The sequence below is a fragment of the Pimephales promelas genome, chromosome 15 (genome assembly GCF_988280905.1).
Source record: "Pimephales promelas chromosome 15, fPimPro1.hap1.1, whole genome shotgun sequence".
NCBI lineage: Eukaryota > Metazoa > Chordata > Actinopteri > Cypriniformes > Leuciscidae > Pimephales > Pimephales promelas.
The window spans coordinates 15,782,662-15,810,079 of NC_142783.1; the positions used below are offsets into that span (position 1 = coordinate 15,782,662).

The following is a 27,418-nucleotide window of genomic DNA, read 5'->3' on the forward strand; positions in this document are numbered from 1 at the left end:
ATTGCAAAAACTCCGGCCTGTCAGGACTTTGTGTCAACAAGTTTCCATTACAAGAAAAGGGAGGTGCTATAGAGACGGATTTCTCTTCCGCTTCGGAAAACGCGGTCGTGTGTAGCGTTCACTTCAGATCAAATGAATATCATCCCGGCGATATGATGGAGTTCAACATGGGATGCCGAAGCAAGAATATTGATCGTATACTATACCAATGGCATCGGTAGTCATGCCCTAAATAGAGGCAACTTGTAATTTAAAAACAAAATTGGTTGTTTAAATGCTCAAATCTTTAATTTTCTGTTTATGTTATAACCCAGGTGAAAAATATGTATTAAAGAATTACCTCAGTATACTTTTAGTATAATAGAAAGAACTATAGTTTTTATACATTTAATAGTATAAATCCACCCTAGACAATACTAATGTCTGCTGGCCTGTTATAGGATCATAATAATCTGTACAATATTGGGAGCACAGTGTACAGTATATCGTTTGCAAACGTGTATATCCAAGCACGTCTCTCACCAAAAGATACCTGTTCTGTTCTCCACTGGTTCTCCTCACACCACAACCGAATTTGTCTCTGACCGTTCTGTCTAACATTATCCTGGCCTGTCCCTGCTCTCTTTAGCATAGCAGGCTCATAACTTTATGGCTTCGTCCGTCATATGAGCATTTCCTCAGAGTCTGAAATGTCATTGCAATCCATTGTTTTTTTCTGTTGTTTGAATCGACTGCTCTCCCACCCATTGTGTCACACTGCCACACCCATTTTCAGACGCGGAAGTAAAATTTTCTCACAAAAACGACTCCAGTGTATTTATAAGTATATTTTAAAGAAAATCTAGTTCCTACATTATTTTTCTATGCATTGGGGTGGCAGTGGCTCAGTGGTTCATGTAGGTTGTCTACAAACCAGAAGGTTGGTGGTTCAATCCCCGGTTCCACCTGACCAAGTGTCGAGGTGTCCATGAGCAAGACACCTAACCCCAGCTGCTCCCGACGAGCTGGATGACGCCTTGCATGGCTGACACTGCCATTGGTATGTGAATGAATGGGTGAATGTGGGGCAATATGTGGGTCAATGAAAGCGCTATATAAATGCAGTCCATTTACCATTGATTCGTTGGGTCCTCTAATCTGCAATATGCCCTTTAATTTTATGTCCCTTCAATTTGAAATGTCCTTTAATGTGACATGCTTATTTGTTTGTTTTACATTGTATGGGATATTTGTACATGGAGTAACTAATTTGTCATAAAAGTTAACTAAAGTGGCTAAACACACTCACATCCCATTGGGCTTCTACAGGTAGACTAAATTTCCATTTGATTCCAGCACATCTTTTACGGCTGTTACGGTCATCAGGTTACAATGGCACTTCCTGCCCGAGGTTGTCGTCTCTGGGGGGGGGGATGAATGGAGCAGGTTTCTGGGGCCAAAGTCTGGGGCCTCATAGTTTCCTCACTGACTGCTGATTAGGTGAAATATTAGCACTCTTTAGCAAAACAATCATAAGCCTTCATATCAAAAGGAAAATGCAACGACTAGGCCATCATTATTGTGATTTTGGAGGAATTGTTCATTGTCAACATATTTTTGCGGTTGTCGCTTCAGCGATTATCTAGCCTGACTTCGTCATGCTCATATTCTTGTCGGAATATGAGTCTGAAACTGCTTCATATGCAACGCATTCTCACCCCAAGGCGTCACCTTTGACCATGCTTCAATATTTGACGTTTTAGGCGCCCTTTAGCGTCACTTACATGACGCAATCCTACGGCGTCATCTAACTGACGCTAAAGGAAAGCGTCAATTAGAGGACGCGGTTAGGTTTAGGTGTGGGGTGGGGGTAGGGTACACACGATCCTAGGGCGTCATCTAACTGACGCTAAAGGGCGCCTAAAGCGTCAGATATTGAAGCATGTCCAAATGCTTCCCAAGGCATCAGTTAAGTGACGCCTTGTGGGTGAGAATGGGCTGTCATATGGCTTTGATTATGAGGCGTATCTTAACTGAACCAGGAAAAAAAAAACTCTGCACTCAATTGGATAGTCGGTAAACCTACAACCAATCAGAGCAACGCAGTGAGTCAACTACTTTGCATAGCGCAGTTTTCAACTATTGAACTTACTTATTTTAGAAGTTAAATAACGAGTGTTGCTTCTTTTACTTACTCCTCCATGAGTGCGACCAAAGGAGCATTTTCATTACGTCCCATCTTCTTAGCGGCCATCGGAGCCAGCTGATAAGTTACACTTTTCCCGAATCATGTAGGAAGGACGGCAAAAATATCTTTCTGATCGACAAATGCCTTGATTGCAGTTTTCTGTTTGTCTATTAAAATGAATGCGCTGTTGATTTATTTTACGACAGACGCGACAGTGGGATTCATACATCTCAATTCTCCAGCTGCAGTCATCTTTGAGAAAAACCAGTTAAGCGCTCTTACATACGTGATAACGTGATGATTACGTCCCTGCAGATCATCTGTCCATCATCGTTTAAAGCCTGCCCTTGCAATTTGATTGGCCCTTTCATTTTTTGACTGATCATAATTTCTCCTCAATGGATCGAGTCCAGACCGAACTTCCTGACCAAAAAATGTTGTGGGCGGGGTTCGGGCTGGCATCCAGGCTAGCGATTATCACAGATAATCATCAAAATATCGGAATGTTTCTTTTTTGTTGGATCAGGCCAAACCTGTTTTTGCGCTGCAGCACATTTCGGTCAAGACGGAAACAGCATTGCTCATTTGCACAGGTTGAAAGCTTGTCTGGGCTTTCATTTAACATCTGAAAGATCAGAAAGAAAAAAATGCTTTGGGGTCAGTGAATGAGGTTCATGTGTGCGACGTGACGGGCTTCCTGCATTTGAGAGCGAGAGCTCATCATCCGTTCTGAACAATAGAGACACGCACAGATGACTCGGAGCCACTATGACTGCTGTGTCTACTGACAGAGGCAGGTGTTTCCCACTTTGTTGTCTGTCCAGCTGAGCTCAATGGTTAGTTAGCCTGCACTGCTATTTCCAACATTGAACAGGATTAGCGGCCATAAATATCACTGGCTCAAAGGAAGAGAGGAAGAAAGTGTATGCGCAAGTACAGACAAACTCTCAGTACAATGCGCCTGCCAAGCCAAAATTAGAACTGTCGGCCTCATTCTCTAATTTCTACAGCAGACGTAACATTTGGCGATTTGTGCGCTAAGAGGAACTTAGGGGGCGAATGGCCTGAAGTTGCATGTTTACACCCTCTGGGTAATTAATTTAGCTGACCAAGGACAACTCTGTCTGTGTAGGAGTAAGAAGGTCAGGACCTTTGGGGAAGATGAGAATGCCTTATTTCAATCAAATATGGTTGGCAAACCTTCACAAATTCAACTGGCCTGAGCTGAATAATGGCGTAAGTGATTGTTGCAACATAGATTGCCCACAAATAAACATGGTCTTGGCATACAAGTTTATTCCCAGTTTTGAGAATGAAATAACTTTGTGCCATCAAGAACTTCACTGAAACCTATTTCATTCCCAATGGACAGTGCCAATTTGTTAACTGTATGGCTTGGCCCTACTGTACATACTGGAATTTTGGTGCACTATAAGGCCCAGACAGGGTGCCGGTGGGATCCGGGCCTGTGGAGACCTGTAGAGATGGAGCCATTGCCTGTTAAAACTGCTGTTGAAGAAAGGTGGGGCCACTGAAGTTCAACAGGGGCCTCTTTTACATTCTTTCTTTGTCTGCCAACTAAAGCGTCAGCCTCTCCAGAGCTTCACGCTCACACTCCCTGTGGGTGTCATTTCAGGATACCACACATTGATTCTGTCATTTTTTTCTTTCTTTCCTCTGTTACTTTCTGGAGTGTCATCTGAGGCTTTCCTCCCAGCTTCCCACTCACAGGAGTGTCTTATTCCGGACTCCTGGGAATCTTTTCAATGGGCCTCTGTCCTTCATGGAAGTGTTTCCACTGGTCATTAGGTGGGATGGTGTTTGGTTTAGCCATACGGTAATTCTCCTTCCTTTTTTTTTCTTTCTCTTCCCCTCTCTTTCCTTTCTCTATATCAATGATGCTCCATATTTCTCTCCACCCACTACTCTGCTGAATGCATTAGATCTTGGGGAGCCCGTTTAAGGAAGTGTTTGCTTAAGTAGCGTTGAGGGGGATGATCTCAAAAAGAAGGTATGTGTCTAACCAGCGTCCTTTCGGATGCAACGCACCCCAGTCGGAAACTGTGCATTCTTCTGTTAGACCTGTGGTATGCCAGAACATTCCGCACTGCTGAGCTGGAGCAAGCAGCCAGAGGGATGGGTGGGGCATTCTCTCTCTCTCTCTCGTTCTTTCTCTTCTCACTCTCTAGCCACTTTTTCCAAATAGGCCATTTTTCCTTTCCCCTCTTTCCCTATTGGAAAAAAAAAAAACTTCTCTCTGCAAGTTCGTACTGTGTCCACAGACCAATTCCAGTGTTGTTTTTTCCCCTCATAAGTGGAAAAAAGAGTACAGACAAACCTAATTTTTAGACCTTCTGATGTGTTATACAGCAGTTTTAGTTCTTTTACAGCTGTGTCTGGTGCGTCTGGTGGCATTATTCCTGAACCTAAGGGTGTGTGTCCACTGTCTACCTCCGAAGAGATTAAAAAGTGGTGCATCATCCTCCCAGGAACACATTGTGCCCTTACTTTGTTGACTCAACAACCATAAAAAACCAATGACCCTGTTCTAAACCAAGTCTTGCTGTGTTTGTTGTGTTAACAAGACAAATGTTGGACAATAGTTCAGTCCAGAATCACTGTGGATGGAGCCACATTTTGAATTGTATTACCCTACGGTTTTATAAAAAAAACACAACTATGATGGTGCTGTTGAATTACCTTTTAATATGTATAAAAGTTTGGGGTCAAAAAGATCAGCCAATCAAATGGATGGCAGCAACTCAATGGTTTTAGGCATGTAGACATGGTCAGGACGATCAGCTGAAGTTTAAACTGAGCATCAGAATGGGGAAGAAAGATAATTTAAGTGACTTTGAACAAGGCATGATTGTTGGTGCCAGATGGGCTGGTCTGAGTATTTCTGCTGATCTACTTTTCACACACAATCATCTCTAGGGTTTACAGTGAGTAGTTCCTTGGGCAAAAATGTCTTGTTGATGCCAGAGGTCAGAGGAGAATGGCCAGACTGGTTCCAGACTGGTATAGAAAAGCAACTGTAACTCAAATCACCAGTTACACAACCGAGGTCTGCAGAAGAGCATCTCTGAATGCACATCACGTCAAAGCTTAAAGCAGATGGGCTACATCAGCTGAGGATCACACCGGGTGCCACTCCTGTCAGCTAATAACAGGAAACTGAGGCTACAATTGGCATGGGCTGACCAAAATTGTACAATAGAAGATTGAAAAAGTGCTGCTTGGTCTCATGAGTCTCGATTTTCTGTTGCGTTATTCAAATGGCCGGGTCAGAATTTGGCGTAAACAACATGAAGCATAGATCCATCCTACCTTGTACCAATAGTTCAGGCTGTTGGTGGTGTAATGGCCATGGGTATTTATTCTCGCCACACTTTGGGCAACTGAGCACCTTGTTGAATCTGTGCAATGAAGTATTAAGGCAGTTCTGAAGGCAAAACCTGGTGGCTGGTACTATCAAAGTGTACTTAATAAAGTGGCCAGTGTAAGACTATGTACTATGGATGTACTATGGAAAAATGATACCATAGTGTTTTTTTAAGAGAGAGGTGAAAATGAGGTCACAAAACCACATTTTAATGACCTTTGTTCTTTCTGTGTTTAGTGTGTCAGCACAAGGACAGGGTGTGTGTGGTTTCAGTTGATGCCGTCTCTGATGGTCTCGTATAAATAGGGTGTTATCACCAGTCCCCTGGTGTTTGGATTTGGTGTTGTGGCCATCCTATTTTTAGCTCGAGAGAATCACGTGTCTGACATCTCCTCCCATGCAGACGTAGACATGTGCGTGACTGTTTGTATGACTGTGCATGTGTTTTTATCAGCCGCCAATTGTGTCTCTGGTGTTAATGGAGCATCTGATGGCATACAATTGGAGGGGGGGGGGGTTGCATGTTATCCAGGCTTGTATCCAGTTGGGCGGGGGGGTTATTCAATCTCTCATTATAAGTGACTCAAAGTTCATCTAATTAAAAGGGGAAAATGTCTGTCTGCGTACGGTCGGCTTGGGTTTAACCACCCATCTCCGTCTGGTGAACAGCATGTCTTTCTGGGTTCTGTTTATTTGTTTGTTAAAGGTCTGTCGATGTACACTGGCTTCTTTGCTTCATATGTAACTAATATCTCTTTGACACCCTGTTATGAAGATACACTTTGATATTGATCATTATTATGTATATGAGATTTAATCAGTAAAATGATTGATTCCGACACTCATAAAAACAATTTAAAACAACGTGCTACTAGCATATTACTATTTCTATTTCTTTCTATATCATGTTTTATGCTAAATTAGTAGTAGGATCATTGTATGAAATTCCAAATTCAGCCATTCTTGTTTTATTCATGAATAGAGTTGTCAAAAAGGATCAACTTCAGTACTATCAACTTTGAGCACTGTTGAGCGGAATCGTAAACACCTCTGATTGGCCACTGTGTTCATGCGCTCATCAGATATGTCTGTGATTGGTTCCGATTTATGATTCATTGTCTCACTCATAAACACAGTGGCTGAATTTGAATTGCTACTCTTACAATTTCTGTCAGACCTTTGAATCTTAAAATTAGTAGTAGAATGACGGCATGATATTCCAAATTCAGCCAGTCAGTTGTTTCATTCTTGAGCAAAACAGTTGGTTGAATGATTCATTGACCTGCTCATAAAGACAGTAATGTGTTTAGTGAGGCTCACTCAGAAGGAATAGTTTCAGTCAGTGTTTTCAGTCACCTCGCTCCTCTAGAGTAGTTTGTGCACTCGTGCCATTGAAGAGCAGCTTCTAATTTAAGCCAATCAGAAGGTTAAGTACAAGGGGTGGAGAAAAAAACAAATTACAGCCGAACTCGGGGATGTTTGAAAGCTCTGTTCCCTGAGAGCGGGCGCCACGTGGAGTTCACTGAAACACATTGTTTTACTGTCTAAAAATGACTCAGTGAAGCCTTAAAGAAGGGCTTTCCCCAGACTGACCGCTGTGAATCAACTGTGATTCACAGACTCCCTGCAGAATGTTGCTTTCACTCCATTTGGGCCTCTTTCTCTTTCTTTAGGTCACATCCAACTTTTTCATTCCAATGCTTTAGTTAAAGGCACTATGAAAGATTTTTTAGCCACAAGAGGCCGCAGTTTCCAACGATAACAAAGGCGTAGGTTGATGACGCAATGATGAGCTGAATGATGGGACTTGCTGTCAAGCTGATGGATCTAATAATGTTTATGGATGAGTGCAAACATTCATGTTTTTCTCTGTCAAGTCCAAGTTAGTCGCGGATGTCGAGCTCTCTGCATCTCAGAATGCCACGCTGATATTGATCCTCATTTTAGTTTTCCTTGTTTGTCCCAAAGTCTGCTTGCCATGGTCTATGTTTGAAAGAAACAAGAACTGCGTGCTGCTAAACGTTTTGCACTACGCAGTTGTCCTCGTCTGTTGCCATGGTTACATCATGGCTATGGCGGTATGAACGGAAACCGAAGATAACGCGGTTAATGCGTCATTGTCAGGCGACTTTTTTTTTTCTAGGACGGCCACTTATTTAAAATTGGAATTTCTCTGAAATAAAAAAAAAATATTTGGAGACTTTTTGGGATATTGTAAGTACACAACTGCAGGAAATGCATTGCACTGTGCAAGTGATTTTTGGATATTTTCTTACAAAATTCTTACATATTGTACCGTTAATAGTTGTAAACACTTTAAATACTGTAAAAGGATGGTGGTTTGGTGGATAAGTTAAAAGAAGAGTTAGAAAAAGGAGAGGGTTGTGGTGGGCACAGAAGGGTTACATTCCACAATGGTGTCTATGAATTATGGTGTCAATGGTGTCTATGAACTAACTGCTTAGCTATTAGATATGAATTGTTATGTTTTATGTACCTTTCACTGAATTACAGATAAAAACAGCTTAATCCAGGTTTTTCGTCCTGTGTGTGCTCTCTTAGCATGGTCAAGCTGGTTTTAAAGGGGTTTTTGGGGAATTTAATTGGCTAAGTCACTAGACCATTTTGCCAACATTTTCAGTTGCATAAACATAAACATTGGGCCAGTTGCATAAACATATAGCCATTTATGTTAACTTAAGACAGTGTCTTAAGATCTAGTATGATCTACTAACTGTGAAGGGGCAGCCAGTATTACTTTTCTGTACCAGAATAGGACAATCTGAAATAAGTTGTAGTCTTAAAATGATAAAATGAAAGTAGTAATAGAAGTTCTAGTACTAAAAATGAAAACTGAAATTAAAATGAATTAAAGTTATATAGAAATAATAAAAAGCACATAAAAAAGCTAATTCAAAGTACAGTACTATAATAACATAACTTAATAATATACAATTTTAATATCAGCAATTTATTGGTTATTAATTAATGGCCTATCGGTATGTGGTATCTTCCGAAATGTGTCAGAACATAGAACTCAGATTATTTATTAAACTTGCATGTATAGCTCACAAATGAGATGGGTTTTGCAATATCTGGTAAGTCTGTTCTTGCAAAATCTCCAAAGTAGGATTCAGCAATGGGACGCATGGAAAAGGGAGAGTGTGAGAAAGAGGGCTACCGTCTCTCTGGAAGCTCTGTGATCGGATCCTGAAGGAAGTGAACGGGGGGATGGTGACAGAGGAAGTCAGAATCCTTGAGATGAGTAGGTTGCATTGTTTTAGCAGCAGCACTCCCTCTATATCCAGCTGGATGGGTGGAGCGAAGGAAGAAGAACTGTGTAATGATGGAGGAGTGTGGGAGTCGTAGAGGAGCTGGCAACCTTCTGAGGTAGAGCAGGATGCTGGCCAAGTTGAATGCTGGGCTCTAATTTTAGTAGAGGAGTGTTACTGAGGGTCATGAGGACTTTATTACCAGATAAACTCATCACAACCTTTGCCAAGGCACAAACTGAACTGGGCTGAGTGGTGACACGTTGTGGTGGACGAATAACCTTCTCTCACCACACACTGGATTTTCCTGTTTCTGAATTGGCGTTTTTGTCTAATGTTGATGTCAGAAACTTTCTTTTTTTTTTACATAGTTTGTCACATCTTGCAAAAGTCACCCCTTAACATGACATGTTTTTAGTGGTTTGTGATTGAGGTTGCACACATGGTCTTATTTAGTACTGAAGACATGAACTTAATTAAATGTTTCCATCAAACACTTTTTGTTTTGTGTTTTATAACAAATGGATTGCCTTAAAGTCTGGCTTAGTAACTGATATTGCTTTAAAAGTCTCAGTAAAGGACCACCAGAAGGTTTGTCTCCTTGCCCTCTAGAAGCTCGTTGGCCCATCAGTAAAAATGGAAGTGCCTGAAAAAGACTCCTAGAGAGACACCTAATCATTGGTCTCCAGTTGTCCTCAAGTCTGTGTGTCAAATAGCTCCCTGCTAAACATGACAGAAGACCTCTGAAACATCTCTACTCATGCACACACTGATGAAACTGTTGCATTAACACTACTATCATTGTTGTCTTTTTGAAGTGCAAAACATGTCTTAATGTTATGATTATTTTCGATATTTGCATACCGGTCAAAACGTGTCAGGGTCTCATTCTGTCCCAAAATCAAACAGGGGAAAGTTTTGCATAAGAAATATGACTTATTTTAAGCGCAAATTCTCATAATGCATCTAGATTTGATAATTTTTGTAATTACTTTGTACATTGTTGAAGAAGTAAATTTTTATGCCCCACTGAAACTATTTAATAAAGGCAAGTAAAAGAGTATTTGAGTGTAGATCATCATCTTATAAAGTTACTTTTTGTAATTCCCATTATTTTCAGTTGTGACTCACAATTTAAAATAATGATTTTTTTAAGTCCACACAGTTGCACATACTACAATGATGCTTACTTATATATATATATATATATATGAAGAGTTCAGATGCAAAAGCCTCTAAATGCCATTTGAAATTTTCTTCTTTAATGATGATTTTTATCAAGCTTGTATATTTAAGTTCAGTAATTTCACTTAAATGGCAATGATAATTACCTATTAATTGTTATTTAAGTGAAATTACTGAACTTAAATATATAAGTTTGATAAAAATCATCATTAAAGAAGAAAATTTCAAATGGTATTTAGAGGCTTTTGCATCTGAACTCTTCATATATATATATATATATATATATATATATATATATATATATTTATATAGATATATATATAAATTACATATATATAAAAATATATATATCATTTTTTTCTCACATTTACATAATATGATTTTACAACCTAGTCAGCCTAAAAATATGAGTGAGACATGTTCTTGACTGCTTTCATGAGATTGTGATCATACAAGACATTCCTGGATCCCATTTTTGACCTTACATAAAAGGCTGACCAAGAGAATAAATGAGTCATAGACCTGATCTGGAAGTGGCCAGAAGTTCACTCCATGGCCGACGTTCTCTATTATTGGTGGTGGACAAAGCCTCTGCCGTGACCTCAAATAGTTCCTATAGTATCAGAGGCATGTTAAAATAGGCTGCGTGACCCTGTTATGAGTAGTGCTCTCAAAAAAATATTTAAAATCTGGCAGCTATTTTAAAGGAAGAGTGAAAAACAGGGATGACTTTGCCCAAGTTAATCTTGTGTGTTATTGTATTAACCTTGAGTTGCTTATATTTTATTTGTTTATGTTTAATGTGCCGTTCTCTGTGAAAAAAAAATATATATATTTTTATTTTATTAAGGTGTAAACTTACTTTGAATTCCTTTTATTTCATTCTTTATTTTAAACTGCATTATCTATTAACTCATGCTAACCTTTTCCTAACTTAATGCTATTTACTCTTTTCTGTTTTGCAGTATTGATCAGTCAGTGGCAGAGTGAGACGAAGGAACGGGTCATCTCTTTGGTTCTGACCCACCTGCCTCTCCTTAAACCTGGCAACGTCGAGGCCAAGGTGGAGTACATGAGTCTCCTGCCAAAGATCTTGAGCCACACCATCGAACATGGGCGGCACTTGGAGGAAAGCCGGCAGCTTCTGTCCTATGCCCTCATTCACCCTGCAACCTCCCTCGAGGACCGGGCGAACCTCGCCCTCTGGCTCAACCACCTGGAGGAGCGGGCGGCTGCCCGAGGAGCGGGAGATTCCCTTGAGCGTGTGTCTTCATCTCACCACGGGCAGCCTCCTCACCTCTACCCCCACCACCAGCGCTACGGGTCGGATGACCGTCTCAATGGCTGGCAGAGCTCAAGGGACTCTGGGCTCGGAAGTTGGCAGCAGCATCAGCAACAGGGCTGTGAAAACGGCCACCTCTCCCTGTACCCAGCATCCTCTGTGCCCTCCACTATCAATGCTGTAGGAACAGGCAGTGGGACCAACACAAGTGAGTGGGCTATTCTTCTATTTTGTCTTTGGCAAGTGAGATTAAAACAGCTGCAGATTCAGAGTCAGAGATTTACATTAAAGGGATACTTCACCTCTGGAAAGATGAATGTGTATTTAAAATGGGTCATTTATGTAGAAGAAAGATTTTTGAATTTGGAGCTTTCTAGACTGAGAAAAGACAGAAAATGTATTTTTGGCTTATGTGGATGAAAGACAACAACTCTCAGAATGCACTTGCTTCACTGCCTAGGAGGCCATGCCTACCAGTAACAGAGCGCAGTAGTTAAACAACAAGTCTAGGCTACTAGTGAGTCTCCGTGATGAGTCTGCCCGAAATTTTTTTTCGAGATCGCCCAAAATGTCTGGGATTCGGCTTTTGCGTTGTACAGTCGACATTCATTATGTTTACTGTAATGAAAGTGAGGGCCGCAGGAGAACGGCGCCATGCCAGGCCGGTGACGTGATTACCGATAAGCGACACCTGAGACGCACCGGTCTCATATCTCTCACAGAGGAGCGGGAATTTTCTTACCAATGTTAAAACGCACATCAACCGATCACTTGTTTAGCGTTCAAGTAAACACTACATTCAGATTCACCAATGGAATGAATACAGTTAAATTGAGACTATGTTTACACGGAAACGATTCTGAAGAGAAAACGCAAAAGTGGCGTTGCGTTATCACTTTTTATTCTGCATTTAGACATATTAGTTTTGGGTGGGAAATCCGTGTCCAAATGGTGACGCAAAAGTGTGTGAAATTCAATGTAGTATGCACTCCAGGCGGCTAGGTGGCGATCCGCGCGCCTGCGTACAACCTTCACTGTCAAGCAGAATTTTGCGTTTTTACCCTTTACACGGGAACGCGGTGGCGGAGCGTTTTTAAGATTTCCACTCTGGAGGGTGGTTTCACTTTTTTGCATTTTTAAGCCTCAAAAACGCCGTCGCCGTGTAAACGAAAGGCACATCCGATAAAATATTCTTACGTTTTCACCCACGAGCCTTCTTGTGTAAACAGGACCTGAAACAAAAGATCTGCATGTAAACAATGACTGGCGACTGCAGAAAGCAAAAGCCGAATCCCGGACATTGACGACCAGTTATGTCCGGAAAAAGAGGATGGTAACACCTACTACTCAGCTTTCTCCACAGAACTAGAGCCTGCAAGCTTAGCTTTCAAAATAAAAGATGGCTGACGCTATGTGTAATCCCTGTCCTCGATAATGCATCCGTCTGCGTATTCAGTACCTTCGTCCATATTTTCAAAAAGTTTCTGCCGGTGAACTCAAACGCACTGGCACTGATCTGTGATTGGTCTGTTTGCACGTTAGGTCCAGCCCCCTAAGGGCGGGGTTTGAAAGGGTGAGATCTAGTGCTTGTAGTCTTTACAGAAATCCCCCCTCTTACACTTCCTCCTACAATGACGTAAAATGACAATTTTTGCATAATTTTGGGAGGAAGTGAAAAAGGTAAATAACGTATTTTTCTCGTCTCAGGGGAAAATGAGAGAGCTTTGCATGACCATTCAATAGCATGACTGGGTTTCTAACAATGGAAAGCTTAATGCATATGAGTGGAGTGTCCCTTTAATGTGAGTGTCCCTCTCAAATCCCTACCCCTTTCCCCCTTGAAAATTCAGATGCTGTACTTAAGACTTCAGTTTTATCTCCAATCATGTTGGAGCATTCATAACTACGATAGCTCAGCAACGTCAGAGGCCTTTCGACCCACAAAACGAGAGCAAAAATGTGTACATGCGGCACTGCCGTGCTGTGGGCGTAACAAAGATATTCAGATTGAACATATCTGTGGTCAGAGCATGATATTTCCAGCTAAGAATGTTAGGGTCTTTTTTTTCTGATGAAGGAGACAGCTGAGGATATAAATAAGGGAACATTTAAAGCACTGCTTCACCAGATCTTCTTTATTTTTTGACTACTTAGAGTTTCAACAGTACAAAGGACTGGTTTCACAACTCTCCTCCAGCAACCTCAGGATGTAGGCTTTTAAAACATTCATTATGATTTTGATCCGTGTAAGCTCAACAGGTCAACAAAAAGTGACACAGGCACAAACTTACTGCTTAATCTATATACTTTTTTTAATATTATAAAATGTAAAATATTATTAATGACTGCTTCTGTCATGTAGGGTATCAGGTCAACAAAGTGAAGTAGATGCATGTTTACTTTTTAGGTGCAAATTTACCTTAATTGTTATTGTGAAGTAAGAGTAAAAAACACAACTGTCTCCTTGACAAAGAATATAATGTAACAATGTATAAGACATAACCATAATCATCATGGAACATTGGTAAATTGAATTAGAAGAGCATCCTGTGCCCTCCTTTACACACACAAACACCCTCTCACCTCCCTAACTAAGTACTACATACCATCCCAGCTCTTCCCTTGTAAGGTATCCTTTGTGGAGGTTTGTATTTAGGGAAAATGGCTAATATTTAGGGACTGGAACTTGAAATGTTAGCTGGGCACCTATTTTAAACTAGCCCGCGAAGACCTATACATAGTCCAAACATTTACAGCCGCATATAGGAGGAGAGGACTGGCTCCACACGGCCTATAACGTATCTTCTCCATCTCAGTCTCTGTTTGTTTCCTCTTTCCCCTCACCCGTGACGGGGTTGAATGTTCCAGAAGAAGACAGGCTCACCTGTTTAGTAGGTGGAAAAGACTTGCAGCTTGTTTGGTTTGCCAGGTTTTCCCCCCTCGTAGGAAACAAATAAACTTGTGTTGGTTGTTCTGGCTAAAGCAATTTAGTGCTACAGAAGCTGTTAGTCAGACTTGTTTCAGATTTGTGCTGTAAATCTGAATCTCTTTGACATCAGATTTAGGTTTGTTTGGTTGGAGTGAAACACACACATGTCTGCTTGAAAATGGGCTCTGGGGTACGGTTCATGTGTATCTACTACTGTGAGTTGATTACCTGTTATAATTTGCCTGTCTTTAGGGAAAGAAAACTTTTATTTAGAACAGGTTATACATTTTTCAGACTCTTATGAGTTGGTTATTTTCAGTGAATCAAAAACAGTGTAATTTGAATCCCAAATGAATGACTTGACAGTGAAACATACATACTTAACCCTTAACAGCTTATAACTTCTTATGCTATGTTGTGAGACTTATAAATTAGGATGTTTGTCAGAAGTCAGTTGTACAAAATAACTGAACAAAACAAATGAACAATTTTTGTTCTTAGTATTGTGATTTTAATATATTATGCGTCTGAACAAAGTTATTGATAGTGTTATTGATAACAAAATCGAAAACTATGCAAAAAAATCATTAATTGAAATGAAGTTTAATATTTTGTAGTATATAGATATAATTTAATTAGATGAAAAGCTTAAATTTAAGAAAAAGAAATTAAAATTGGAAGTTACCTTGACCACTAACTTAAATTAAAACAAATTGAAGTACTAAGATTAGATTAGAAGTAAATCTGAAGTAAATATAAATAAAATAAATAATATAAATAAAAGTAAACGACAAAAACTTAAAATTAAAATGAATATAAAACCTGAATATATATATATATATATCCAATTCTATTGTATTTTATTTAATGTAATAAGTAAACACTTAAGAAACTGGTCTTGGTCACGGCAAAAAAGTTTCAGTTTAAAATAAGAGCTGCATGGTTTGCAGTGTCACAGGAATTTGGAGTAGATGGTATGTTGTTACATTGTGATTTCATTATTTTTTATTAATTAATTAATTATTTAGAATACCCCTTGAGTATGAGAGCATATCCACTTTCTCATATTCATTGCGGTCCAAAATCATTTTCCATACTGAAAGCCCCCGTACTATTCGACCCTCAGATTGTCCGCACTGACTAGACAGAAAATAGTGTGTTTTAAAAAAGTTCATCCTTATGTCTGCTTGGTAACAGCAGAGCTACTAAACGTAGCTTGTAAATTGGAAGCTTTTGATAGAAGTTTCTGGAAATATAACGGTCCTGATTTGTTGATGCCAAGGCCTGATCTCATGCTGCATGTTTTTTTTTTCTTCTTCTTCTCGCAGTCCTGTCGGGTGGGCAGCACAGTCCTCTGAGGCGTTCTGTGTCTCTGACCCCTCCGATGAGTGGCGGATCTAACCAGCCTCTGGGGCACGGCTGGCTCTCTCAGGAGGACCTGCGTCCCCGCGGGCCGGCCCCCGACCATGCCCCCATCTCTCCCCAGAGCAGCGTGGCGTCCTCGGGCAGCGGAGGCAGCGAGCACCTGGAGGAACACGCTGCTGTCCGAAGTACATTCCATGAGGATGGCAGCGGGATGAGGGGTGAGCCACATGTACATTTATAGAAACAGGGATGTGACTGACTGTGTTAAACCCATTTTTTAGTGCAAGATCTTGGAAATAAATAATTGATCTAATGAGTCATTAAGGTTTTCCCAGAACTTTAAAAATTAGGTCACTCTCATGAAATCCTAACTTGCATTGCTTTTCATCCGAAATAATGTGATGTCTCTCTCAGATGTGCCGGCTTGGCTGAAGAGTCTACGTCTGCATAAGTACGCTGGGCTCTTCTCCACCATGACATATGATGAGATGATGTCACTGTCAGAGCATCAGCTGGAAGCTCAGGTTGGTGCTTTCGTTACTCTTCATTTTTACACCTTAATAAAAAATGTTTTTCTTAATTTTTGTCTTATTCTCCAAAGTGTATATATATACCACATTTCAATTTATATTTATATATATTTCTTACCCCATTGGCAGTTCTTTTCAAATTTAAAGCTGCAGTCCGTAACTTTTTTGTGTTAAAAATGATCCAAGATACTTGTTTGAGAAAATACATAACCAGCTAGTGTTCAACGCTATCTGCTTGCCATGGCTCGATTCAAAACAGTAAGCTTGTAATAATGTTTTTAATTCCACTACTGTGGTACTGGTGGATTTCCGTGGGAAATTCGAGCATGTCTTTTCGTCATTACGTCACATAAAGGAGGAGTCTCGGCAAGTCGGCTATTTTGCGTGTGGGGATGTTGGAGGTGGATATTTATAGTCTTTTCTCACAGCACTTGATATAATTAAACTTATCAATTTGATGGCGGATCCAGAAAGGTTCAAACGACAATCACCAGTGACAACAGATTCGCCTGCTGTAAAATGCAAAAGACTTCGTTCGGACTTCAGAGTGACTACAGAAAAAAAGAGACTGCAACTGGACCCATGCGAAAAAACGGATAGATATTGGAAGGACATTACATGTAGTCACGCAATGCTGACGTTGCTAACATTAACAAGTTGAGAACAAAGTATAATTTGCACGGTTTTGTGTGATGATAAGTGATTGTAAGATTTAATCAGTGCGATTTACTGCAATGTCAGAACCAGAACAAAAGTCAATGTTAGTTACGTGTTCAGATGACATTTTCCGGTGAAAATTATTATGTTGGCCATACTTCCAAAAATAATAATATGTGATTCTGAATGCCAGTGTCACTACAACTCGCGTCAAGTTGATAAGTCCGCGAATGACTGCAATTGCAGATTTCGAACAAAGATGGCGACAAAGAGGGAAAAATGCGGACTGCAGCTTGAAGCATACATCTCACTCAGTTTTATTAGACATCTCTAAAGCCAGCCACCAGCCAAAACTAATAGATTTAAATTATCCTTTGTTCCCTCTGCGATCTCTCTGCTTAACTCTGTAAAGAATAGGTAATGTCTGTCTGCACATTGACAATACTTGTATTTAAATGTTAAATGTTTTTAACTTTTTAATTTTTAACTGTTGTTGATGTTGTCGTGTAATGCATGTTAATTTATTTGGCTACTGTTGCAAAACTAATCGCCCCTCGGGGACAAATAAAGATCTTGAACTTGAACTTGAAAAGTAGACTTCATATATAATGACATTTTCATTCTCAACTAAATGTATCTTGTTTTAATAATGTTTAGGTATTTATATCGGAAAATAAGTGCAGATCACCTCCAACCGGTTCAATAGTTTAAAGTTACAAAGTAACATTGCCAGAGAGGTTCTTCTAGCATGTACAAGATGCCAGACACAAGACTTAATTACTTCTTGTAATTTATGTGATACATGAGATACTCACAATTATAGTATCTTGATTTAGCTATGTTGTGCATTTAGCTCCAAATACTTTGTGCCCACAACTAGTTGTGGCCTACTGTATATCCGGCAGCGTTAGTAACTGTGGTAACAATGCATACAAAACATAGAAAGACATTGCTTTTGGAATAACACACAAGGGACCATTTAACAATTCGAAGTTTTTATGTGTGAAATTTGGCTATTATTGTAGGGGAATCATATAATTTGTCGATCTTGTACTTACATTTTAAAGATTTGTAAATTGTATATGTTGTAGCATTGTTGCATATTATCACCAATCGGTCATGATGCATGTCAGATTGTGTTTTAAGCATTGTTTTCCTCTGATATAGCAAGTCACTAAAGGGGCACGGCACAAGATCATCATCAGTATTCAGAAGCTGAAAGACCGACATAACATTCTGCGCTGTTTGGAGAAGGTCAGAGCCTCTCTTTTCCTATCTCAGTTTATTTCAACCCATAAACTTTGTTCATCTGATCCGTCCTATTGATCACGAATTTCACATTTGCATTCATTTGTACGGCAGATGCTTTTCACCTTCAATCTTTCAGTTTCCAGCCTTGATCATTAACTGCAGTTTCACACTAACTCCGGAGCCCAAACCTCTGCTAATATCCTTTTCACTTTATCCTTTATTTAATTCAAGGACAATATTTGATACAACAAGAGACAGGAAGGAGCCAGATGTCTAATTTCAGAGCAACCTTTTCATCAAGCTTTCCATCTCGGAGCATTTGTAGCATCAGAAATAAGACACCTCCTCCTGATAGTCGGATCCATTTAAAGTTTTAATGTCCCTCATGTTTCGGCCCTGTTAGAGTCGCACCGTGCGACGGGGAAACAAACACGCACGTATTTTTGGTAGACCTTTATTTTGTCCTCACATGTCATTTTCCGCCTCATTACATGTCTGAAATATCCCAACACCTGACAGTTGCCCGTATTGAATTTATGGAAGTGTCCAAAATAATGCTGCACCACAACCTTGAATAACTTGCATCCATCCATTTGTCATCTCTCTCTCTCTCTCTCTCTCTCTCTCTCTCTCTCGCTTTATCATTCAGGACATTTTGGAGGGAGGGAATCTACGTGCTCCTTTGCAAGAGCTTCACCAGATCATCCAGACGCCCATTAAAACCTGCAGCACAGAGGATTCCTCACAGCGCCACCTGCTGAGCGCAGAGGGGAAGAGCAGCATGGCCAGCTCACACCTGGGCGGAGGAGAGACGGAGGGAAACTCCACGCTCATAGCCGAGGGAGACATCCCTGCTCAGTTCACTCGCGTCATGGGCAAAGGTTCACGCGTAGTTCTTCCTTCCTGCAATCTGAGAATCATTTCAGGCTTTTAGGATTGTTTAAATCCTATCCATTACTTTGCGTTTCCACACATCTTTATCTCACAGAGAGAAAAATGGGTCAGAGGTTGTCAGACAGACATGATGTAATTGACTTTCCTTAATTTTTGCTGAGCTTTCCATAAACATATGAGACTGAAAGTCACATTAAACACATACTAAAAAAACACAGCAGCAGTAGTAGTAGTTTTGGCATCATGAAAAAAGATTTTATTTTATGTGACTCTTTTTGTCTGTCTTTGTGACAGTTTGCACACAACTCCTAGTCTCCGGGTCAGATGAGGAGAACATTAGTTCCTACCTACAGCTTATTGATAAGTGCCTAATTCATGAGGTAAGCATTCATTAATATATGAAAGTTCTGGGTCTTATTGTCAAATATTGATCAGCTTTTTATTATTCAATAAATTCTCATTAAATAAAATAAAAATGTAAAATAAAAAGCTAAATAGATATATATATATATATATTTAAAGCTAATAAAAAAGACAAAAGGACATGACATAAAAAATCTAGACAAATGGGATGGTATCATTCTAGAGAGCATTAGATTGGATAAAATTTGCATTTGTATATTGTCATCAATATTTATGGTCTTCTTATCAGGAAGACTGCAGAAGAATGTATCTGGTAAAAATATAATTTATTGCAGGTGTCAAATCTAATAAAAATGATATTAAAGTCAATAAACAATTTTGATTTCATGGTGTTTAAGGCATTTATGTATTAGGCATATTTAACCAAATCAAAATACAAAACTGCTTTAGTTTCTTGTGTAAGACTGTCATGGTCAGAAAATGGCGAGCATCCAGTTATTTGTATTGATTTGTATTATTCTTATTATTGAAGCTGCTGAACAAATTACTAACAATTAAAGAATAAGCAGACATAGTCCCATTAGACACAGTTTTGGAGTCTTCACTTATGAGGTGTAATGTCTCGCACCCCACGCAGGCCTTCACAGAGACGCAGAAGAAGAGGTTGTTGTCATGGAAACAGCAGGTGCAGGTGCAGTTCCGGTCAATTTCACGGAAAACTTTACTGGACTTAACAGGACAGAGACGAAGGTAGAGTGAATTTTGGAGGTCATGATTAGCATGCAATTTAATCTTTTGTTTCTCTTGAGATTTACTTTTCTTTTGTCTAGGGTCCTAGAAACCCTGATACTGGAAAACGTCATGTCCCTCCGACATATTAAAACCCTTTAGACCGATATTACTGAAGTTTTAACCCTGTTTTATCCTAAAATTAACCCTTAAAAAATGAATTGTTCTTCAGGATTTCCATTTGGAGTTAGTTTGACCCAAGCCGAAACATGCTGTAGAAAAATGCAATAAAAAAAAATCAGATAGGTGTAGCATTTAAAAATCCATTACATGTTTAAATGCCTCTCTGGAGGACAAAATAAATGGAGGACAGTTTTGATGTGGAAATTCTCAGTTTTCATAAAAATTTTTTGGGCGAATTTAATTTGGTTGGTAGCTGTGTCTTAAAGGGGTAGTTCAACCAGAAATGAAGTGTTGTCGTCATTTATTCACCCTAAAGTTGTTTCAAACCTGTGTGAATTTCTTTCTTCTGCTGAACACAGAAGATATTTTAAAGAATACGATCTTTCCCTTGAAGCAGATCATTATTGCACTATCATTATTGCACTAAATTGACAGGTTAACTGTACATTACATGTATCACTGACTTGTAAATGATTGAGTAAATTTCAGTGGAAGATTCTGATCATGACAGCTGTCATCTGATTAATAGGGCAGTTCCTAGCAAAACCCGTTTTGTTGCTCAAATTTTACCAAATGACTTCATACAGTGGACTGAGAACAGACTTTAGGCAAGAACAGAACTTTTGAGGTTTGCCCTGTCAGATTGACTGATTTAGGGCAAAATTGACATCTGTGTTTTTATTTATTGGACTAAGACTTTAATGATGATCGGATACCACAAACCACAGAGAAGTGTTTAGGATCATGAGTCACGGTATGCCGTCACTCCCTACTGGATTGCATCAGGGTCTGAAAATAGAGCATATGATACTCAGCTAGAATCTCCGATTTTATGTCTCCGTGTGAAGCATTACAGACTTTTACATTAGTGGTTCACAACCTTTGTAACTTTATGGTCCCCATTGACAAAGCCAGTACTGGAAGGCCCTCCTACACAGACTCTGGTTTTTCATCTTGTACTTTTGCCAAAATCAAAAAGACTCACTTGTATTCAGTCTTTTTTAATACAAAGTAGGGCTGTCAAATATATTAAAGTAATGAATCAATTAAACTGTACACTTTTTGTGCCTTAATTAACATATCATTGTATATATATATTTTTTATATATATATTATTATTATATATATTATATATATATATATATTTATATATACATAAAATGTGTGTATTCACAGTGTATATATATAAAATTTTATTTATTTTTTGTCATTTTTTCCTTTGGCAATGTTGTTTTTTTTAAAGTGTAGATTTGAGTTTTTTATTATTATTATTATTATTGCACATGCACCTCTGGAATAGACCTTAAGACACTGACATTAATTGTCTACTGCCTTTAAATTATTACATTTCCAATAACGTAGGACATTAAAGAGATTATACATTTAAAATTAGTTTAGAATATTTTTATAATTTTCTTTTTTTTTTTATACATAATTTTTCTATATATTTTACAACGCTGTCTGCCTGTTTCATTCCAGCAGCCGCTACGGTCAGTCCAACTCCCTCCCAACCACGGGCTGTGTAGGCAGCGGCGTTCCCACACGGAGAAACTTGCGGCAGTATCAGATGCGGAGTTTGCCTGGTATAAGACCTGGCCTTTTGGGTACCACCGGCCTGTACGGACCAACCCCCCGGAGCAGCAGCAGCACCCCTACTGGCCTGAAACAGGGCAGACAGGTTTGTCATTTCACAGTGGCTTTCAACCACACCAAACCCAAAGCACAAATGACTCTATTACCACCACTTCAAACTGAAGGGAGCACTAGTTCTTGAAGTGGATGGAGCTGGAGGCAATTTACGGCATTCCAGAATTCCAACATCACTGTTGAATGGAACAACTGAGGATTGGGTTTTGGAAGCGCAGCGATAACCTGGCATTCTTGCGTGTCTGCTCAAACATTTTTCTAGGCACGCTTACAATGGGAGGAAGTTCCAACTGCCTCCCTGGTTCAGAGTCTGTGGACAGTGGGGTTAGGTGTGCGTAATAGCGATGAGTCATGTGTGGGGAGAAGTGCTGGAGGGAGGAGAGAGAGGGGAGAAAAGAAGAGGAGAGGAGAAAAAGAAAGAGAGAGTGAGCTAGTCAGAGGCAGTGAGAACAGTGCACAGGCATTTCCTGTTTTTCCCTGCTCCTCTGAACGGGAGGGCCAGGAAAGGGGGGAGAGGGAGTCAAATGAAGGGAGTGAATGAAAGAAGGATAGGCAGGTTAGAAGGGCGTATTCGCTTCAAATCACTCCATGAATGGAGGAATCTTACAAGACCATAAGTTACAAATCATCCCCAAATCAAAAGAAATCCTATTTTACCCTATATTTACCCAGTGTGACATTAAAGGGATAGTTCACTTTGAAATAAATTTTTGGTATGTTTTAGCTTACCTCAAGGGCATCCAAGATATAGGTGTCTTTGTTTCCACAGTATTTTCAATTTTGACATTTTTCGGTCAAACCATTCTTGTCTGTCAGTCATATAATGGAGGTTTAGGGGGTCCTCCTCAAAGAGCATGCACAGAGAAGTCCAAATTAAACATGATTTAATGACTCATAAATGTAAGTACACATTGATGGCCTAAGACACGAAACGAGCGGTTTGTGTGAGAAAACGAACAGTATTTATATCATTTTACCTCTTGTTAACAGCCATGTTCAACTGATCTGAATCAGATGTCTAACTGAACCGAACTGAACCGTGTCCAACGTTCCGCCAGAAGTGATCTCTCGCGCATCTCCGTCACTCATTGTTTACACAGAGAGTTCGGAAGTTTTACCTTTTACTAAACATATTTAGATATATCCAAATCGTCTTCCATTGCGATTTCCTGTATATCTAAATGTTTAAATCTTCACAGTGAAGGGTAAAACTTCTGAAATCTCTGTGTAAACAATGAGGGACGTACATTCGCAAGAGATCACTTCCGGCGGAACGTTGGACACGGTTCAGTTGGACATTGGACAACTGATTCAGATCAGTTGGACATGGCTGTGGTTACACTAGGTAAAAACGATATAAATACTGTTCGTTTTCTGACACAAACCGCTCGTTTCGTGTCTTAGGCCATCAATGTGTACTTACATTTACGAGTCATTAAATCATGTTTAATTTGGACTTCTCTGTGCATGCTCTTTGACGTGGACCCCCTAAACCTGCATTATATGACTGACAGACAAGAACGGTTTGACCGAAAATTGTCAAAATTGAAAATACTGCGGAAACAAAGACACCTACGTCTTGGATGCCCTTGAGGTAAGCTAAAACATACCAAAAATTAATTTCAAAGTGAACTATGCCTTTAAATTTGCTCTTGACCTGTGCTAAGAAAAGACATGTTTCACACTAAATGAATGAGAAAGGATGTGCTTTTATAACTAGACATTTTATGTTCAGAACAATAAAAGTCTTTATAATAGGTAAAACTGTTTTTTTATTTGAATGAATTGCGTTACATTTGTTATTATTTTCCAAGTCTGTTATGTCAGTCCCACACAGATTGTAAGATGGTGTGAATGTAATTTAGTTGACGTGTGTTGTTTTGTTGTTTATTGTTAGGGTTTGTGGTTTGCCAACCCAGGAGGCAGTAACAGCATGCCCAGCCGCACACACAGCTCAGTTCAGAGGACTCGATCTTTACCCGTCCACACCAACCCACACACCATGGCCATGTTCCAGCAAACAGGTAAGAGACAGGAACTCAATCTCTGATCATTGGTAACTCACAGTCTGGAGAGATCTCTGACACAAAAAAACCCACATGACTTAAAGGGTTAGTTCACCCCAAAAATTAAAATGAAAATTCTGTTAGTATTTACTCACCCTCATATTGTTCCAACCCCGTAAGATTTTCGTTCGTCTTCGGAACACGAATTAAGATGTTTTTGATTAAATCCATAGACTATTTATATAAAGACATGCCACTTCCTCAATCCTTAATACAAATGTATAGGGAAAACCCGTAACACCAAATATGGTGGTTTTATGCAAATGCCCCGCCCCTCCCGCTGGACAGCCAATCGTCAAGCTGGGAAACATTTTAATATGTTACTGTTTGAAAAGGCGGCAGATTTGATATGCAGTGTATGTGTGCGTTGTGTAAATATCAGACATCCCAAGTCTCCCAAAAGTTCCGGGTGTCTCCCGCAGATTGATAGAGGCTCGCTGATGCCCACAAATTAGTTCAAATCTCCCGGAATCTAGAGTGAGTGAGCAAGAGCGTGCACATACTGTGTTTCAAACTGTGCAGCGCGCGCGACAGAGAGCGAGAGAACCCTTGCGCATGTGCAGTGAAAGTATACCATCTGCTCCTTTCTGATCATGGAAATGTAAAGGAAATTTCAAATGAATTGTATGTGATTGGTAAAAATAATGCATTTTCATGAAAAGAATAAAAAAAATAAAGCTAAAGCTATACTAGTCCATAGGCTTCTTAAGGGATTGAAACTTGCCGGCCCAAAAGTTATGAAAGACATTGTTAAAATAGTCAAAGTGACTACAGTGGCTCAATCTTAACTTTATCAAGGGACGAGTATACTTTTTTTGCGCAAAAAAACAAAGAAAAAAACGACTTTACTCAACTATTCATTTCCTTCTCTGTGTGTCGCAGGATTTTTACGTATTGAAACTACGCAAATAGAAACTATGCGTGTGTATATGTGTTTTTTGCATTGTAAATATTTAAAATGTCTTATTTCATTCTCTTAAACAGATACCCTTATTTTAAATGTATTTCTGAGCAAAAATAAGGCTCTTGTCAAGTAAAAAATATTATCAAAAATTTGCTAGTGAATAGACAGTTTCTTTCTTCTGACTGAAACTGCGTCACATATTTAAAGGGAAAGTTTTGCTTGTTCTTCACACATCGACTCCCAAGCGTTGTGCTGTGTGTGCTCCACTGACACACATTCAGAGCAGAGCGATGTTCCTCTCTGCCTGTGGCTCCACTCTGACTGCAGCTCAGACTCACTTCCTATAGTTTGCTCCGTTCTCGTGGATTTGCAGAAATACTCGGCGAAGAAAGAGTGTGTGCAGTGTTTTTTGTGTGCTAGGTTGCATGCTACAATGACTTTCTTTGTGCTTGCCACTTTCTCTCTCTGACTCTTCCCCTTCCCTTTCTCATTGCTGCCCATCCCAATGTGTTCATATTAACGCCTTGATTCATTCAAAGGCATCAAAGTGGGAGCTCTGTGAGAGAGACTTGAGGGGCCTTACAGGATTTAATGCTTAAAAATAGCAGGTTGTCTGTTCCGTCCAGCCAGTGGTTGCCTAACTCAACTCTTCCTTCCCACAAGGGATTTTCAAAGGGCCGTTTGCTGTTGACTCAGCTAAAGACGAGCACTGTAAAGGCCAGGCCAAGCAGCGCTGCAGGAGTCCTGAGCAACCAGAGTCCACCCCATCGAGACTGAATCAACTCTTTTACAACAAAGATCCCACTATAGTCCAGTGTACTACTGAGGGAACTCAGTCGGTTCACAATCAGTTCAGTTCAATTTGCAAGCATAATGGCTGTGAATTTTGAAAATTGAGGTGGCAATTTGGCGCTATTGATCATTTGTAGCAGGCATAATGACTAGGATGTGAATGGGACACTGTCACAATTTGAAATAGACCTTTGTTTGGCTTTCTCTAGCTGGTAAAGGTCTGAGTGGGTTAATGGTAAAAAAGAAAGGATGAAATATTGGTCAGATTATTAGAGCCTGTTTTTATCTATGATTTATCTGAAACGTGTGGTCTAAGGTCTGGGCTAATGACTAAAGGTCTGACAAGAGGTGGCCTGAATCTATTGTGCTTTTGAGCAAAACACGTAACCCTTGATTGATGCAAGGGTGAACACTTTGTGTAATAAATGTACTGTAAGTTGAAAGTGTCTGATAAAAATGATCTGTGATGCTTTTGCATGGATGAAGCTTCAAATCTGACCTACTTTGTGGACCAAACCTATTCTGTTCTGTTCCTTATCTTCCTGTCTTTAACATGTGGCAAAAAGCAAAAATTACTACTTTTTCTATATGATGGAATGTCAAGACATCTGTCTCTGTCATGCAGACCTCACTTGGCTTGTTATGTGTAGTTTATTGTCGTAATAAATGAATAAATAAGTAAAATAAAAATAATTTGTTAAAGTTTACACAGTTTGTTTATGGTTTTGCAGATTTACATGTGCCTGTGACTGAGCCAGATATCAATAATCGTTTGGAGTCTCTGTGTCTCAGCATGACCGAACACGCTCTGGGAGGTACGTGTTCAACACTTGTTCAGTTTAAAAATACTGCAGTTAAAAAAAAAAAAATATATATATATATATATATATATGTAATGACAATTACACTGCCATTCATACATTTTGGGTCAGTAAGCTTAGTTTGTATTATTATTTTTGTTTTGTTTTTTTGGGAAGGAAATTAATACTTTAATTCAGGAAGGACAATTTATATAAATATAAAAAGTTGAATTGACATTAAAGAGATTTATAATGTTAAATAAATGTATTTATTTTTTTTTTACTTTCTATTCATCAAAAATGTATCACGATTTCCTCAAAAGCAGCTTTGCCAGGAAAAGAATAAACTACATTTTAAAATGTATTAATAATGTAAGGTTTTTAGTGCATTTTGTCAAATAAGCAGCCTTTGTGAGCTTAAGAGACTTAAGAGATATTACCTGTAGAGTAGTTCACAATTTTAAGAGTTGGGCACGCAGATATCCAACAATAAACATGTTATCAGAGATTAATTTGTTAATATCTTCAATAAATGACAATGGATTTGAACCTGTCATTTGCAATCCACATGAACAGGATAAATGATATGAGGAAAAGTTAGCAGTTAAAAACATAACAGTTTATAATTTTTTAAACCATTTCTTTAATGACATTTGACATATCCAACTTTTAAAAAACCTTAAACTAGTTAAGATATTGACATATCCATCTCTGAAAACAGGAAGTACTTGTCTAGTAGTAGCTAAGCAGTCTGTCGGTATGTTTTTTTTTTTTTAAGATTTTACAATGTCTGAATCTGTGTACTCCAAATACTCTTCTTTTGGTGCAAGCTGATGAATAAGGATGTTGTTTATACTTCATATTGTTTGTTTACCAATCTGTGTGACAAAAGTCTCTGATTTAATCCATGAGAATGGAATTTGAGGAAACGAAATGGATCCATGCTGACTACGGCAGTATCACAAAACCCCCCAGGAAAACGTTTCTGTCGGGATCATGACACTCATTTAAAAGGTC

General features: G+C 39.3%; 1 protein-coding gene across 3 annotated transcripts in view; it reads left to right on the forward strand.

Moving 5' to 3' along the window:
• The window catches only part of samd4a (sterile alpha motif domain containing 4A), a 45,940-nt gene that overhangs the window by 13,060 nt on the left and 5,462 nt on the right, over positions 1-27,418 (forward strand). For 2 of the 3 annotated variants that reach the window (XM_089120225.1, XM_089120227.1), the window contains exons 3-12: positions 10,975-11,499; positions 15,549-15,803; positions 16,000-16,109; positions 17,940-18,026; positions 18,673-18,904; positions 19,212-19,297; positions 19,918-20,030; positions 21,672-21,870; positions 23,737-23,863; positions 26,333-26,416. In XM_089120225.1, coding sequence (XP_088976351.1) covers positions 10,975-11,499; positions 15,549-15,803; positions 16,000-16,109; positions 17,940-18,026; positions 18,673-18,904; positions 19,212-19,297; positions 19,918-20,030; positions 21,672-21,870; positions 23,737-23,863; positions 26,333-26,416 — 1,818 coding nt within the window. The remainder of the gene's footprint in view (positions 1-10,974; positions 11,500-15,548; positions 15,804-15,999; positions 16,110-17,939; positions 18,027-18,672; positions 18,905-19,211; positions 19,298-19,917; positions 20,031-21,671; positions 21,871-23,736; positions 23,864-26,332; positions 26,417-27,418) is intronic. The other variant, XM_089120226.1, reaches the window with a different exon arrangement.